The 15,351-nt window shown below is 37.8% G+C and overlaps 2 protein-coding genes across 10 annotated transcripts in view; one reads left to right on the forward strand and one right to left on the reverse strand.

Annotated features, from left to right (window-relative positions):
- Positions 1-15,053, forward strand: part of SH2D1A (SH2 domain containing 1A) — a 52,664-nt gene extending 37,611 nt beyond the window's left edge. For 2 of the 4 annotated variants that reach the window (XR_012471809.1, XR_012471810.1), the window contains exon 5: positions 3,734-15,051. The gene's annotated coding sequence lies outside the window, so the exon portion shown is untranslated. Of the gene's footprint in view, positions 1-1,542 lie in introns of all 4 variants that reach the window. The other 2 variants (XR_012471812.1, XR_012471808.1) reach the window with 2 other exon arrangements.
- The window catches only part of TENM1 (teneurin transmembrane protein 1), a 1,637,812-nt gene continuing 1,622,461 nt past the window's right edge, over positions 1-15,351 (reverse strand). For all 6 annotated transcript variants that reach the window (XM_074202813.1, XM_074202814.1, XM_074202809.1 and 3 more), the window contains 5 exons: positions 12,217-12,513; positions 8,860-9,247; positions 5,714-6,934; positions 4,962-5,104; positions 1-4,226 (listed from right to left, as the gene is read on the reverse strand). In XM_074202813.1, the coding sequence (XP_074058914.1) occupies positions 3,468-4,226; positions 4,962-5,104; positions 5,714-6,934; positions 8,860-9,247; positions 12,217-12,513 (2,808 nt within the window). In that variant the 3' untranslated portion in view covers positions 1-3,467. The remainder of the gene's footprint in view (positions 4,227-4,961; positions 5,105-5,713; positions 6,935-8,859; positions 9,248-12,216; positions 12,514-15,351) is intronic.

The following is a 15,351-nucleotide window of genomic DNA, read 5'->3' on the forward strand; positions in this document are numbered from 1 at the left end:
ACAGAACCTTATAGTAGCCTGTAGAAGAGCAGTCTGAGAGCTGAAGTACTAGACAGGTCAGCAATATTTATATGAATTTCTCCAAATAAACACGTGTTTTTCAGGCTGTAGGCTTCGGTTTTTTTTTTCACAAACTAAGATATACTCCCAAACTTTTCTTTCAATGCTTGGTTATTTATTATTGAACACCATTATTATCATGCTTGCTGTTATAGGTGAATGCATCTTTGCAAGTACAAAGCCACTTTGCCCTGACCATTTCTGAGATGGTATATGGTGAGGGCCTGGGGTGGCCAGGAAAATTGTTTTTAAAGCAGCATAGAATGCATATAATGAAAAATGCTGGACAATGTGTATGAATAATGATAAAAGAGAAGGTATTTTTAAAAATCAGTAAGTTAGTTTAATAACTGTCCATCTAAGCAGTTAGCATACCAAATTCTGCAGTGTCAAGGTTTTTGTATTTGTCTATGTTGTGTAGGTTATATATTTTTATATAGTGAATATATATATATTTATATATAGTCTAGGTCTTCTAGATAAATTGGCAGTAAAGTTATTTTACATATTGTTTTGTAAAAGGGTTAAAAGAAGACATTTATCTGTTTTAGTATGGCAGATGTTTTTCTTCAAGGTAGAGTGTACATTAAAAGTTTTAGTCTCATTTTTTTGTAGGTGTCATGCTGCTGCCAATCCATAGATTGGCAACATAAAAAGAACTATCTAGGTGCCTGTAAAGTTGCACTTTGATACTCATTTGGATCTCTAAAAATGTTTAGTGCAAAAAATTTTTTAAAGGAAAAATAAAATTGGTCTGGCTGGCAAAAATAAATGTGGAGCCAAAGTATTTACTCCCTGCCTCCATCTCAGACTGTTTCTTTCAAGTGAGAGTGTCCAGATCCAGTCTCTCACAGTAGCTTAGTTGAATGGTGCTTGGCTTTGTAGCTTCAGCCTCCCATGTCTCATGAGAAATTTGTGAAATGCTTCCACTTTCATCAGAAAACACAATTGAATTCTTTCAAATTTCAGAAGAATGTTCAAGGAAGGAAGGCACTCTCTGCCTTTTCCATTGAATAGGAGCCATATATGTTAAATATACCTCCACGGTCTCATTTAGAAATGTCTAAAAATATCTCTTAGCATTACTACCCATTAATGCTAACCTTTTTGGGGTAATAAAGAAAAAAAGGGGGGATTTCAAGGCAGTATTAAAACCGTAGCTTTAAGTAATAGAAAGTGCATTTCCTGAATATAATACAAATATAACTTTAAGAAACTAAAGGCACAAGCTAACTAAATATGTATTACAAACTAGAAATGCACAGTTCAAGGTAATTACTATGAAGTAAAAGCTTCAAATATTTGTTTCTAATGGGTATTTAAAGTAGTTTGATATATCAGTGAATTGCAAAAAAGTATAATTGCTTAAAATATAAGTAAAATAGACTCTAATATTGACATTTGGATCAGTGATAAAATATATCACATTTATGAATGCACTTGTTTATAATAGTTCATAATTTTTTTTTGTTTGTTTGAAAGAACATCAGAGCCTCTACAAACTGAAGGTCCATTTTTAGGCTGGTGTGGAAGTATTCAAATGTTCAGCAAGTTGATTTGTTAGAAATGATAGTATTCCATCCTGAAGAAATGCTGTGCCATTAAGATCGGTCTGGATTAGCAGTTTTTCAACATTGTGAGCTTCCAAAGACACAGAGGAAAGAGAGCAAGAACTCTCTCATTTTGAATAACTGTGTAAGAATGGAATGGTAATCAATGCTAACCCGAATGCATTGGAAATGAAACGTTTGAACACAGCCTTCTCTCTCTCTCTCTCTCTCTCTCTCCTCTGTCTGTGGACCCTTGCTTTCACTTGGTTCGGCTCGTCTAAAAACCTTGATGTGATTGTGTAATCTAGGTTAAGATGGTTTTAAAAGAATGAAGTCAAGGTTCATGGAAAGAAGTGCTCCAAATGGCAGCCATACATTCTGAAACTTCTGGGAAGTTGGCTTGGGGGCCACAACGTGGTGCTCTGTCCTTGCCATTGGGTAGCCTCTTATACACTTTGTGTATCCACTGGGCACAATGTGCCCAGCTCACCAAGGGGTTTTTAAGCAGGAGTTGTAGAAAAAAGTCTAGCTGGTCTTAACAGCAATCCTGGCGAAATATTTCCAAATTTGAAGTTAGCCAAAAACCCTTCTTAGAAAATGGCCATTTTCCTAGGAAGGGGAGGTGATTAGTTAAGTAGGCAGAGAGCAAAAATAAACTAAATTGATGTTGGATAATGGTTTGTGACTAAAAAATCTGCCCATCCCACTACTTAGTTGAAATATTTGGGCTGGAGAGGCTTCTGAGTTCACTCAGTTATAGGGCCTAAATGTGGGTGGAAAATGTTTGATACATAGCTATAAAACTTGGAAGATAAATGTGGAAGTGGGAGCACATAATGCCAACCAATTAGGAAGTTTGGTGCCTCTTGGGAGTTTGGCTTGTGGAATGCCTTTGGTAGAGTAGTTACACCAATGATGGCAGTTTGTTTTGGTAAGTAAGCACCATGTCTAGTTTTCAGGTCTTCGTTCTCATGTACTCTTCCTACCCTACCATACACATATACAGATGTTTAAAATCGATAGCCAGTTAGTCTTTAGCAAATTACTTTTGAGAACATCAAAATCCTTTAGTGCAGTAGTCACTCTGCATCATCAGGTGAGCAAACCCAGTACAGAAATGAGAGATTTCCTAGGCAGGTTAATAAATTAAGAAAGACTGTGTTTGTAAGGCCAATACATCTGGTGAAAATGTTCATCCAAACAGACTGTGTTGGAAAGAGTGAGTTGACCAGATGCTTGGTATCATATAGACACAAGGACCAAGCCCACAGAAAAGTGTTAGACAGCACTCAGTAGTACAACATTGCATTTCCTTCCAGGGAATAGAGGGAAATGTACTCAGAGAGATGGTGGCTGAGGACATTTTCTTACTGATTTCAAAGTTTTCTATAACAGCTCTGTACAATGTGAAATGGCTGGCAGTCTTTGGCAATGCAAAGACTTTCAAGAAACTTTTCGAATAGTCTTCAAGTTAGGTTGGTGGTTAAATATGAAATAGCATGTCACAATAGAGAAATAGAACCTTGGGTTCTTTTTGTTATTTATTTCAACACACACCCAATGTGACAAATTTAGAGTGGTGTTTTCTGAAAACTTCATCTTTTTCGGTGTTTGAGCTGTACTTGTGGTATTTTGAATACTGCCACACAAGAACTAAAAATCTTTTCTGTCATTTCTTAAAGAGTTTAAAGAAACAATATTAAAATACCATCTTCTGTCACATTGAAAGGCAGTTGGATATGTTTTTCCTCCATATTTACATATACAGAGTTCTGATCTAGAAAACCAATACAATAAACCATTTCATGTTTTAAAAACAGGCAGTCTTTGGTGACGCAAAGGCAGAGATTGTTTTTGTTACCTCCTGCCTATTTCGCTCTGTCTCATAAAGTGAATATTGTTGGCACTGTCAGAAAGTTCTAGATACTGCTCAACAGACAAGACAAAATAGCCATCATAGCCTTGGACCCTCCCCGTGCTCAAAAGCTGTTGCTTCTCTCCCTCTGTCCATGCCCTAATCCCCTCCTCCCCTTCTTGTAACCTCCTCTGTTCCTTAGTCCAGGCCTGAGCCACAGCTCGCTGTCTGGCAATTTCTAACACGTGGTTCTTTTCCTCTTCTACAGTTGTTCCATACCTAATGTTAAAGCACAGAGTACCATGTTGGAGCTGTATATCTGCAAAGCGTCTAGTCCTCCCATTCATCACAGAAGTCATCTGGGACACAGTAACATTGACACCATTCTCTAAAATCCGCCTCCCTCCTGTGTTACCTATGAGAGCCAAGTCTTCCTCCAGAGATCCAAGTTTAATGAAGTAGTGAGTATCCCGGCCATCGATGGTAAAGTGCAGGTTTTCCAGGTAATGAGCATTATTGAGGATGGCAGCAATTCGGCGGCTATCTTCATTGGCCACTCCTATAATGTCAGCAGTCACTATACCATCCTTGATGGCAAACTTTATACCTTTTCCAAATACAGATGGAATAGCAGAGAACCTGGGGTATTTTCCTCCTTCTAGACATCTTCGATCACTGTATTTGGGAGCCATAGGAAGTTGGTCCAAGGAAATGAAATTTCTAAGCTGTTTTTTCAACTCACATTGAATGCCCAGGATAGTCTGGAAAAGAGACAGATTTAAGAAACAGTATTTGTGTTAGGAATCTGTCATCTCATCCAGCCATTCCAGTTCTATATTTTCTGTTTCTATTCCCCTCAAAGATGATGAGGGATGGAGACTCCATGTTTTGTTACATTAAAGCGACGGAGAAGGCAACGCATTAGTATTAATTATGTTTATAATGTGAAATGAGTATTGTTACTAATGTCTTTATTCACAAACATTCTTGCTTCCTTTAACCACCATTTCTGAATTTTAAATGGCTTTCCACCTTTTGGATCATATATCCCTTCTGATTAAATCATCTGCTAGTTCCTGAGTGGTTTTGCTGGAAATTTTGGTGGATCTTTATCTCTTCCTCACTACTTCCTCTCAGGGAAGCATCTACTGCTCTAGAGGGTATGCCACAACCTCCCTCTTCAGCTATTTCAGGGCTTTAGTATCTGAAAGTAGCATGCTTCCCTTTTGGACAGTTTCTTTTCTTGGGAGATCCATTTTCCCTTCTACAATTCACCACAGAAACAAATTACTACTTAGCATTCTACTTACGAAATCCCACCACGTGCCTTAGTAGAGTAACTATGGCTTTAGCAAATTTATCCTTTGGCACTTACTAGCTGTGTGACTAGGGGCAAGTTACTTCTCTGAAGAGAAGTCAAAACATCTCTTTGCTTATTCACTAAAGGGAAGCTTTGGAGGCTGTACTTAGTTTTCCAAATGATAATTTTCACAAACCTTTCCAGGATCCCACTCTTGAGTTTTTGTTTGAAGCTGCAGAAGCTCATAGGTTAGCTCCACACTTTCTATTTCTGGTTTTGGAAATCCAGGCAGCACATTGTGTAATTGGAAACCAAATAACTCCAACCAACTTCCAATATCTGTGAGATATAAATTAAGAACAAAATTAAGAACAGCACACACCTACAAACAAACTTTCGAATGTTTCAAGGACAACATGCAGAAATACCTTTCCTGTTCTTTCATGTGACAATAAGGTCTTCCTTATTCTACACACTCTGCAAACAAGAGCAAAAGCCCAATAGCCCCCTTGCCCCAAGCTATCTGATGCCATGGAGATTTTTTTTGGAAAGCTAAGCTTTTGATTTACGAGAATTGTTAAAGCATTAGAGGGACTGTAGAGAACCCCAATTTTTTTTTTCCAAATAGACTAGCGTATCTGTTCACTGTCCAGAAATTTCCTGGAGAGAGACTATGATGACAGGGAAATCTGATTGAAATTATGCAATGTAATCCTGATTTTTTCCCCACTCTGCTATTTCCCATAAGCTGTGAAGAATGAGACAACAGTGTAGTAAAATGCAAAAGCATCTGGTTTGTTGTTGACTAGCATGTTTTTTTCTCACCCTAGAAAACTAGGGAAGAGAGCAGATGTACGAGAGCTTGTGGGTTCCCTGGCAGGAAGTAGAGGCAATCTTTGAGCAAATAAATGATACTAAGCTCTTTGTAGTTTTACATTGTTCAAATACCTGTGGTGTATTTTGTAACATCTTGTATTCTGCCAACGGGATAGTTATTTTCAAACGAGTAGAGGTTGAATGGTTTAGGAAGAGCGTTTAGATGCTTCCATATATGATGATTAGGTGTCGTCCAACGGCCAGCAACAACATCATAATCTCTTTGTCCCAAGTGGACTAATTTTGTGAGGGAATCGTAGAGGCCTCCATGAAAACCAATGACGACTTGAAAGTCTGGATAAGTGTCTTGATAAACATCACCATAGGGTGTATACAGTATCTCTTTGATCACCTGTCCTCGGCTACTAAACACGGCCAGCGGGGTTCCTGTATTGTCACAGGCTACATAGTATTCTTCTCCACTGCTTAGTTCCATTGCAATGAGGTGGCCTTGAAGATCATAGTACAGCGAGGTAATCTCTGAGCTTGTGTGATTGTAGAGATGGGTAACTCTAATGGGATTGCCAAGATCTGCATAAAAGAACTGGAGATGCTGTCCTTGACTGGATTTACTGGCAACACGTCGTCCAAGCCCATCATAGTAGTATTGTACAGTCCAACCGGAAACCTTATTGTAGGCTTTGTGTAGTAGGCCGTTGGAATTATAGTCAAATATATCATTTCCCCTCTGTCGCAGAAAGCCGTCTTCATCCATCTTATACTGAATTTCTCCTAGCCTAGTGATGCGGTCTCTGAGGTCATATCTGAGAGGTGTCAGGCGAGCACTGTTTCCATGGCTTAGGAGGTTGATGTTCCCATTCAGGTCATAACTGTAGCGCCACTGGGTTTTATCATTCACAGAGACAGTTTGAAGCTGACCATCAGCATCATACTCATAAAAGTACCTTGTTATATTGGCTTCTACTCCTACTCTTATATCGCATATTACCATGCGGCCCATATTATCATATTGAATGGTCATCCAATAGGCAATTGCTTTCAGGATTTCATATTGCACTTCAATCACTTGTCCATTGGCACTGAAGATCTTGGTGTGTTTCATGACGGTAGTGGTTATGACTTGGTTTAAGTCATAATTGATTACACTGAATTTTCCAAACTGTTCTGTCCTTCCGGAAACGTCAACATAACGGTAAAGATCTATTGGCAAAGGAGTCTCATTTATTACAGCTTGCATGCTGGTGACCCGAAAGTTGTTATAACTATAGTCAAATCGTGCATTCACAAGGCCTTCTTCACTGAACCGGAAAATCTGACGTCCAATAAGAGGACCTGCAGAGAAGCAAAAACACATTGACAACGAAGTTAGGTGACAAGTGTTGCTAAAATTTAAGATGGGGCTATATTAGTTTTAAGCAAACTTTAGGTTTTTCTTCATTTTAATGCTTTCTGAAATATTTTGATGGCTGGAAATATATAGCCTATATATAAAAAACTATGTTCTTTGGTAAGTACTGAACAAAGCCATCCTATAAAGATCTTCTTATACAATGTGTATAATACATATCTAATTGATATAGGAACAACAAAAAATCAGGCAAGTATATAATCACAACCACTGGAGAAAGACTGATTTTTTTATGATGAAATGTGGAGGACCAATTATACAGTACAAAAACTCCTTGGTTTGGCCACTTGTGAATCACAAATTGGTGTATTCACATAAAGGGATTTGATATAGAATAATAAGCTGGGAACTGAGCTTACACTTTAACCTGTGACCTGCAATTTTAGTCATTTGAGCAGTTATAAATTTTCTGTGTGTGTGTGTGTAGTTTGTGTTACAAAGTTGAATAACTACAGAGGCTGGTACTTCTAGGACTCTGTCCTTTCTATACCCACATTGCCAACAGCAAAGGCCCTTATTATCTCACACAGACAGTGCAAATATTCTGTCTCTACTGTCTCCCTCATCCAATCCTATAAAGCACAGCTATGATGGTCTTGCTTTTGTGTAATTCTGTTGTCTTTCCAAAAAATTGGGTTACTACAAAGGTTTACTAAAAAAGGGTTGACAAAAGATCAGTTCCTTCAAACTGGAGGAACTAAGGAGGTTGGGAACACGTTGGTTCTCATGTAAAACCTTGCTTTCTTTGGAACAATGGAAATGCCCGTGTTACTTGCTGTTATCACTTATTAGAAATAACTATTTTATTTCTTAGATCATTCTAACAATCCCTTCCTTATAGTTGCCAAGCCTTGTATAATAATCACTAATCTGGCTTATTAAAATCTTTGTTTGATTTTTGTCCTGACAAGAATGTTTATACATTGTACAAATGTGTTACAGTTCAATGAGAAATAATTCCTCTCTGTGTTAAATGTACTCTCCTTTGTGACCACAAGTAATAAAGCTATGTTTTGATTAAGTTGAAAGTTGCCTACTTTATTCTTAAATACTGCTTACTTTAGAACCTTCCATGGCTCTTTGTTACCTGCCAAATTAACTACTAACTCCTTAAGCTGGTAATCAAAGTCTTCCAAATAGGTCCAACCTACCCATTTCAGCCATAGCTGAACTATAGAGTAGGGGTACCTAGGTGGTACAGTGGATAGAGCACCGAGCAGGACAGGAGTTCAAATCTAAGTTACTTCACCCTGACTGCCTTGCATCCAGGGTTATCTCTAGTTGTCCTGATTCACATCAGGCCACTGGATCCAGATGGCTCTGCAGGAGAAAGTGAGGCTGGGGACTTAGCACAGCTCCCCTCACTCAAATCCAATTTATGTGCTTGTCATGGTATCATCTGCCTGTGGTCTTCTTTGAGAATGAAGGACATCAGAATATAGGGTTGAAGTCTAAGGAAGAACTAACTAAAATGGATTTCTTTTATATCCTCTAGTTCAACTTTAGAACAACATAGCCTATCTTTCTGATTCTAGTCTAAACTTGAAATGCTCTCTCTACTATCTTTATTGAAATACAATCATTCTATTAGATCTAGCTCAAATATCACCTCCTCAGTGTGATGTATTAAATGATTTATCCCTCCTATAAACTTCCATAGCACTTTGGTTGTACTTTTCACAGATACTTAACTATAATTCGGAATGAAATGTCTCATATCTATCTCCTCTGCTAGACTGTAAGCTTCTTTGGATAAAGGGCTTTTAAAAAATATTGGCATCTCATCCCAAATCTTGTGAGGATTCAGTAAACATTCAAATGTTCCCACCTTGGAAACTTTATAGCATACCTGTTTGTCTGTATCTGATTGTACAGATAAATCCATCATGCATCAGATGTATTGTCTTAATCACTCCTGAAGACTCTTCATAGGTAAATGTGACTTGAGTGGTATCATAGAGAATCTCAGACAGTCTGGACTGTTTAGTATACTTGTAGAGAACTCTGCGGCCTGTCCCAAGGTAAAGGGTCTGCAGGAGTCTTCCATCTCTGGTAAAGTCCTGGATAAAAGAAGTGCTGCTATCTGGAGGAGTATAGATATTTCTATAGTAACCCACCGAAAGCATGGTTTGTAAGCTGTGGCGTACCATGCTGGGCATGGTGACTGAGAGGAGGCAGTCCGACTGGTCATATTCAAATATATAACGTCGCTGGCTATGCAAAAGGAGCATCACAGACTGAAAAAAACAACAAAACCACAAAACAGAATATATTTGAGTTACGGCCATACTTGTTAGAAACTAATTTTCATGTATATCAATCTAATCCTTAAATTCCACATAAATAGAACTGTTGGTGTTCTTGAAAAGTACATAAAATCAAATTTTTGCAAATTGAATTCTATTCTTAGTACACCAGGAGAACTCATTTCTTCTCCTGTGGATGGCTACCTCCAAGTGCATCTGGTTTATAAGTATAGAGTTTTGTTTAACTTTATTTCTCAAAGTGGGGCCCATGTGGGTGAAAGTAGGTTGTACTGAAATGGCCCTCACACCCAGAGAGATGACTGATCATCCCCACAAGATAACACCATCACAGACAAGCAACCAAGTTCAAATCCTCTTCCTGACATTATTGTTGTGACTTTGGGCATGGTGCTTCAACCCCCTGGACCTCAGTTTCCTCAGCTGAAAAAGAATTGGACTAAATAACAGCATGTCTCCAAGGCTCATTCCTGCTTTAGGTCTAGGATCCTATGAAAAAAAGGCAATTATGTCTGTAGATGTAAGTATCCATGAAGGCTGTGTCAGGGATGTCTCTCCCCCTGGCTTTAACTGTTTAGAAAATGTCTCTTACTGTACCTCCCTCACCTACCAATCAATTAGCAAACAGAATCTGGAACAAATCAAGGTCAACACGTAGCATCTTGAACTTAAGTCAAAGCTGGTTTGGGGGTAAAATTCACAAAGATGGTTTGTCTATGAGGTGATGTCTCAATACAAACATGTTGCTTTTATACCCCAATTCAAATCCTGTCTATCTTGAAAAGCTCAACTCAAACACTAAATGAAAAATTGACTGATCACCCTGGAGAAGTAACAGAGTGCTACTAAGTCAAAAGATCTCTATTTTATTGAAGAATAGAGTTTCATACCCCTCTCTTGCACCGGAAAATAATAATAGTCATAGTAATATTTCTTAAACTTGAAGGGCTATAGAGCCCTTGTTTCATTTGATTGTGCCAAGGACCCTGGGAGGTAGGTGTTATTATCGCCTTTGTTCAGATGAGGAAACCAAGGCAAATGGGGTGAAGTGACCTGCCCAGGATGGTAAAACTAGTGTCTATGGCAGTATTTGAACACATCTTCCTGACTTGCAAGGTCACTGTTCTCTCCCCTCCAAGCTGCCTCTTTCCCTCTCCTCTACACCCCTGGTAATGTTTTGGCAATGGCGTATTTGGTATTTACTCCATACGATTGTTTTTTTTTTCCTCCTCTCACTTTACTTCTGAAAAGTAGGCACCCTGTAGTCATGATGCTGCAGGTATTATAGAATACAGTTAGTTGCCATTGCTCTCTGACTTTTCAGATGCAATTTTGACATTGAAGCCTAAAAGCCAGTAGGGAAAATGAGCAACTTGCCACTGAGCTCAAGGTCTTTCTTAAAGGAGGAATGTTCCCACTTCCCATTATGTGCAGTATGCATTTGTGAGGGAGTTGGGGCTGGGGGAAGAGGCTTAAGTGGATGCTTTTTCTAGTTCAGCGCCTTTCTAGAGGAAGAAGGAGGAAAATGCCAGGACTTTCCTTTGATTAAAAAGTAGATTTCTTGAATTTCCCTATTTTTCTGTCAATCCTACTATGAACAAATGGCATGGCACGATATGGCCTGCACACATACATATCTGTTGCCAATCTGCTCGGGCCAGTTCCAGGTCTTTATTGTCCTCTCCTTCACAGCCCCCACCTCCCGATGGTAAACCACTGCCTGAACCCTATTCCCTTGTGGTCCAGATGCTATCCAAGGTCTACTTTGTTTTTGAAGCTTCTTGCCAGTGACAAAATAAGAAAACTCTCCAATGTAAACATTGTGTTTCTCAGTCCTCATTTGCTTACTTTTTTTTACTTTGGGGTACCTGTATAGCAGAACTCATTGGGTTTAGCATCTAATGTACTTCCCCAAGAATGTGAAAATGCCTTTTATTTGCTCAAATAACTCAGTTGGAGAACTATGTCCTAAGTCTTTTAGAAGACCTGAATAAAATGCCAAAATATTTCCTTCCTTCAAACAAAAAGACTTGGCTTTATATGTGGTTGAACAGGAAACTAAAGAAGACAGGTATGAGAAATGTGCTAAGTTGAAGCATGGAAAATAACCACAAGATGGCAATATTGCTCAAAACAGATGGGTCTGCCAATCAAAACCTTCTGCTTGACTGTGTGGTCTTTAGGTCTTTAAGGTCAAAAGTATCAATTTGGTACAAATTTATCAACTTAATGTCTAATTAAATAATTTCATAAATTTAATTAAAACTAAAATGCATAAATAAAAAAAAATGCAGAATTTTAAAGAAATTGTTTCTAATGAGTGATTGTGGGGAATGAATATATTTAGACATTTTTGTCAACTCAAACTGTAAGTGTGGTTGCTACTTTCCTAGGTGCTGGGGAAGATCACAATTTAGATGGGACATAGTCTCTCATGTCATGTGACTTATCATTTTATAGCTTCTACTATAAGTCCTAAAAAGATTTCAAAATACCTATGGTTACCTTCAGGAAAATTCTCACCAATCAAAATAGAAAATTAAATGAATTCAAAACAACTACAGATCAAACTCTTGTGCAGGGACATACTAACAGAGTACCTTAAGGTCTATCGTGACTATCTCTTGCCTAGAGCAATCTAACATTTTTCCAGCGACATTACCTTTCTGTAAGTATTCATATAATCAAAAGAACATGAACAAATATGCTAAAAAGGAAGAGAAAGCAACGCTATTATTTCTATTTGAATTTAAAACAATATATGGCGGGGTATGGGCTTTTAAGAAAGCTTTGAGCTGAAAAATAGCATACTTATTCAATTAAAACACTGGCTTTGCTATATTACAGAAAATGTTAGAAAGCATGCTTGCCATGAAGATAATTAATTACTCACAATCTCATTTAGATTTTTATGATCATGAATTTAGCACATGCCCACTTACCTTCTCTAAGTAAGTATAACTCCATATTTTCCCATCAGCCCAGGTTCGTGAAATTATCTTTCCACCCTGGTCATATTCCATTTTCTCAGTCCAGGTCCCTCTTTGAATATAAGTTACTAGTCCCGAGTGTGAATAGGTGATGTTCACTTCATTATATCTGCTGATGGGAGACCACAAAATTGGGCGCCCAGTCTGGTCATAAAGAATCCGCAGGGTAAATTTCCGATGGTCATCATAGATTTTTCCCGTGCGGGTTATGTGATCAAAATCTATCGAGAGCAGGTTTCTGTTATGGGCCTAAAGAACAACACAGATAGAAAACATTTCAAAAATAGTGTTGGATCAAGTCTTTTTTGGTGGGTGGGGAGGGAAAGAATGCATAAGTGATATTCTGATTCTTCTCTGGCTCTATTTCCAGTCTTTCCTTGAGAGTGGCAAATGTCTCTCTGTGTGTGGAAGAAGCAATGGGGAGAGGAAGGATGATAGTGGAAATGACAACAGAAGAAACCTCTTCCTTTTCTTTTTCCCCATCTCAACTATATTATCATGACTTTCAATCATTTATGGTCATGTTTCACATGAATTAGATACTTACTAAGGAACATTACAATTCCTATAGTGTCAGTCAGATCCTTGCAACCTCTTTCCAGAAGTTCCCCCCAGGCCTTAGCCTGGATATTCTAGCCTAGACAGGATATTCTAGATTCCATGCTTGCTACCACCAACCCTCTTATCAGCACAATCTTGTAACCTCTCCTAAATCTTAAATCAACCATTGTCCCAGAGAGAATGTGACTTAGAAAGTCTGATAGTCGCTGTTGTTAGTGGAAAACAAATGAAGAAAATATGATCAAAGCAGACTTGTGCTGTACTAACATAACTGATTTATAGATGGCTAAGAAAGTTGAGTCAAAGAATTAGCAGTCACTGCTCAATACTTCCAAGAGAAATCGTCTGAAACAAAGTCCAAGTAGATCTCAGAGAATATTAGTCTAGCCAGTTGTCTGACACGACAGAGATAAAAAAACTGGCAGAGCTCAATTTTTTCCAATATTTCAATTGGTTGTGTTGGTGTTGGGTACACCTAATAGTTGATGTCAACACAATTGATTTAAAAATGAAACGTTCAGCAGATAATCTGGTATTATGTAAATAAAATATTCAAAGAGTAAACACAGGAGTGATATTAGAGAATATTAGGGCTGAAAGGTATCTTCAATATAATCAAGCCCAATATTTCTCCCCCTCTCTTTTTTTTTTTTTTTAATACAGAGGGGTAGAGTTGGATTAGGACCAATGTTGCTGAGTCTCCACTTGCACATACTTTCCACTATCTTTTTCTCCGAATTTTAGTCAAACTTGATGGCTTGTGCAATCAAATGTAGCCTTAAAGAGTCTACCTTTAAAAATAATATCACATTGAAAAAGCATAAGCATTTCTAGGGGATGATACCTCTGGAAAATGGATGGCAGGAAATCAAACCAATAACCCTAGGAAGATAGAACATAAGTCAAAATTTAAATAAAACACAGTAAAATAATAAAGTTCTCAGAATCTCAAAGGAATTTTAAAAAGCAGGAAAGAAGGGAAGCTAACATTACCAGATTCTTATCGATAATCCTCAAAATTCTTTAGTATTGTTAAAAGATGGAGAGGTAGATGACTGATTCAAACTAGATAGAAAAGTCAGTCAAACGTAATACTACAGGGTTTGATAAATCCAATAAAATTAAATACTGGGGAGGAAATTTCTCTTTGAAAAAGAATCCATTTCTTTTTTTTTGGGAAAATTAGAAAGCATTAGGGTAAGAACATCATACATCAAATAAGCACACTACCAAAATATAAAAGGTCACAACACGAAAAATTAGAGAAGGAAAGTTAAATTCTAGATAGTTGATTCTAAAAGGTAAAATAATCAATTCTATTACTTGTGATTCTAAAGAGCTTTTGCACCAAAAAACAAGAAAGAAGATAATGAAGAGAAACAGGTAGAAGGGAAAAGCATTGCATCAAATAACTGAAAAAAAGATGATAATCACAAGAAACAAGGAGTTGATACAAATAGAGACATTCTCCAGTATACACGTGGTCAAAAGATATAAGCACTTGTCAAAATTAGAACGGCAAACCACCAAACCACATGATAAAGTCCTTTGAATCACTAATAAAGGTAATACAAAATAACACAACTCTGAGATTTCACTTCACACCTACCAAATTAGCAAAACTGATAAAAGATAGTGATTGTAGAAAAGGATCTGTGAGAGGATAGGTCTGCTAATAAATCATTGGTGAAATTTGTGATTTGGTACAACTTTTCTGCAAAAGCAAGTTGCAGCCATGCAAAAAAAAAATAATGAAATTGCCCATTGCTTTTGACCTACACATCTCAGTCCCAGGATGTCAATGAACAAAAGAAACGTTCCACAAATGCAAAAATATTCCTAAGGGTATTCTTTGTTTCTAGTTTATGTAACACAAAACTTCATAAACTCAGAGAATGTTTGAACGATTTGTGGCACAGGATTGAAACAAAATGTTACTGAAATAGAAGAAATGAATATGAGGGATTCAGCGAAATAGGAGATTTGTATGAAGTGGGAGAACAAAGAGTAGAACCAAAAGTCCGTTCTTGTACCAATCAATCAACAATAATAGCAGCTAGGTGGTGCACTGGTAGAGCAGTGCATTCAGGGCAAGAAGACTTAAGTTCAACTATGGACCCAGACACATAATAGCTGTATGACCTAGGGCTAGTCATTGAACTGCTGCCTGTCTAAGTTTCTCCTTCTAAAAAATGGGGGTACTAGTTCCTACCTTCCAGGGTTGTTATGAGGATAAGATGATCTTGTAAAACTTATTCCCTTCTCTCTACCCATCAAACATTTTTTTTTTAGTTTTTGCAAAGCAAATGGGGTTAAGTGAGTTGCCCAAGGTCACACAGCTAGGTAATAAGCGTCTGAGGCCGAATTTGAACTCAGGTCCTCCTGACTCCAGGGCCGGTGCTCTATCCACTGCGTCACCTAGCTGCCCCCCCCCCACCAAGCAGTTTTAAGAGTCTACTACGTGTCCGACAAAATTGAAAAAGCTCTTGCCTTCAAGGAATTAGATTTTTTAATTCAGGAAAATAT

Source organism: Macrotis lagotis, chromosome X (genome assembly GCF_037893015.1).
Source record: "Macrotis lagotis isolate mMagLag1 chromosome X, bilby.v1.9.chrom.fasta, whole genome shotgun sequence".
NCBI classification, from domain to species: Eukaryota; Metazoa; Chordata; class Mammalia; order Peramelemorphia; family Peramelidae; genus Macrotis; species Macrotis lagotis.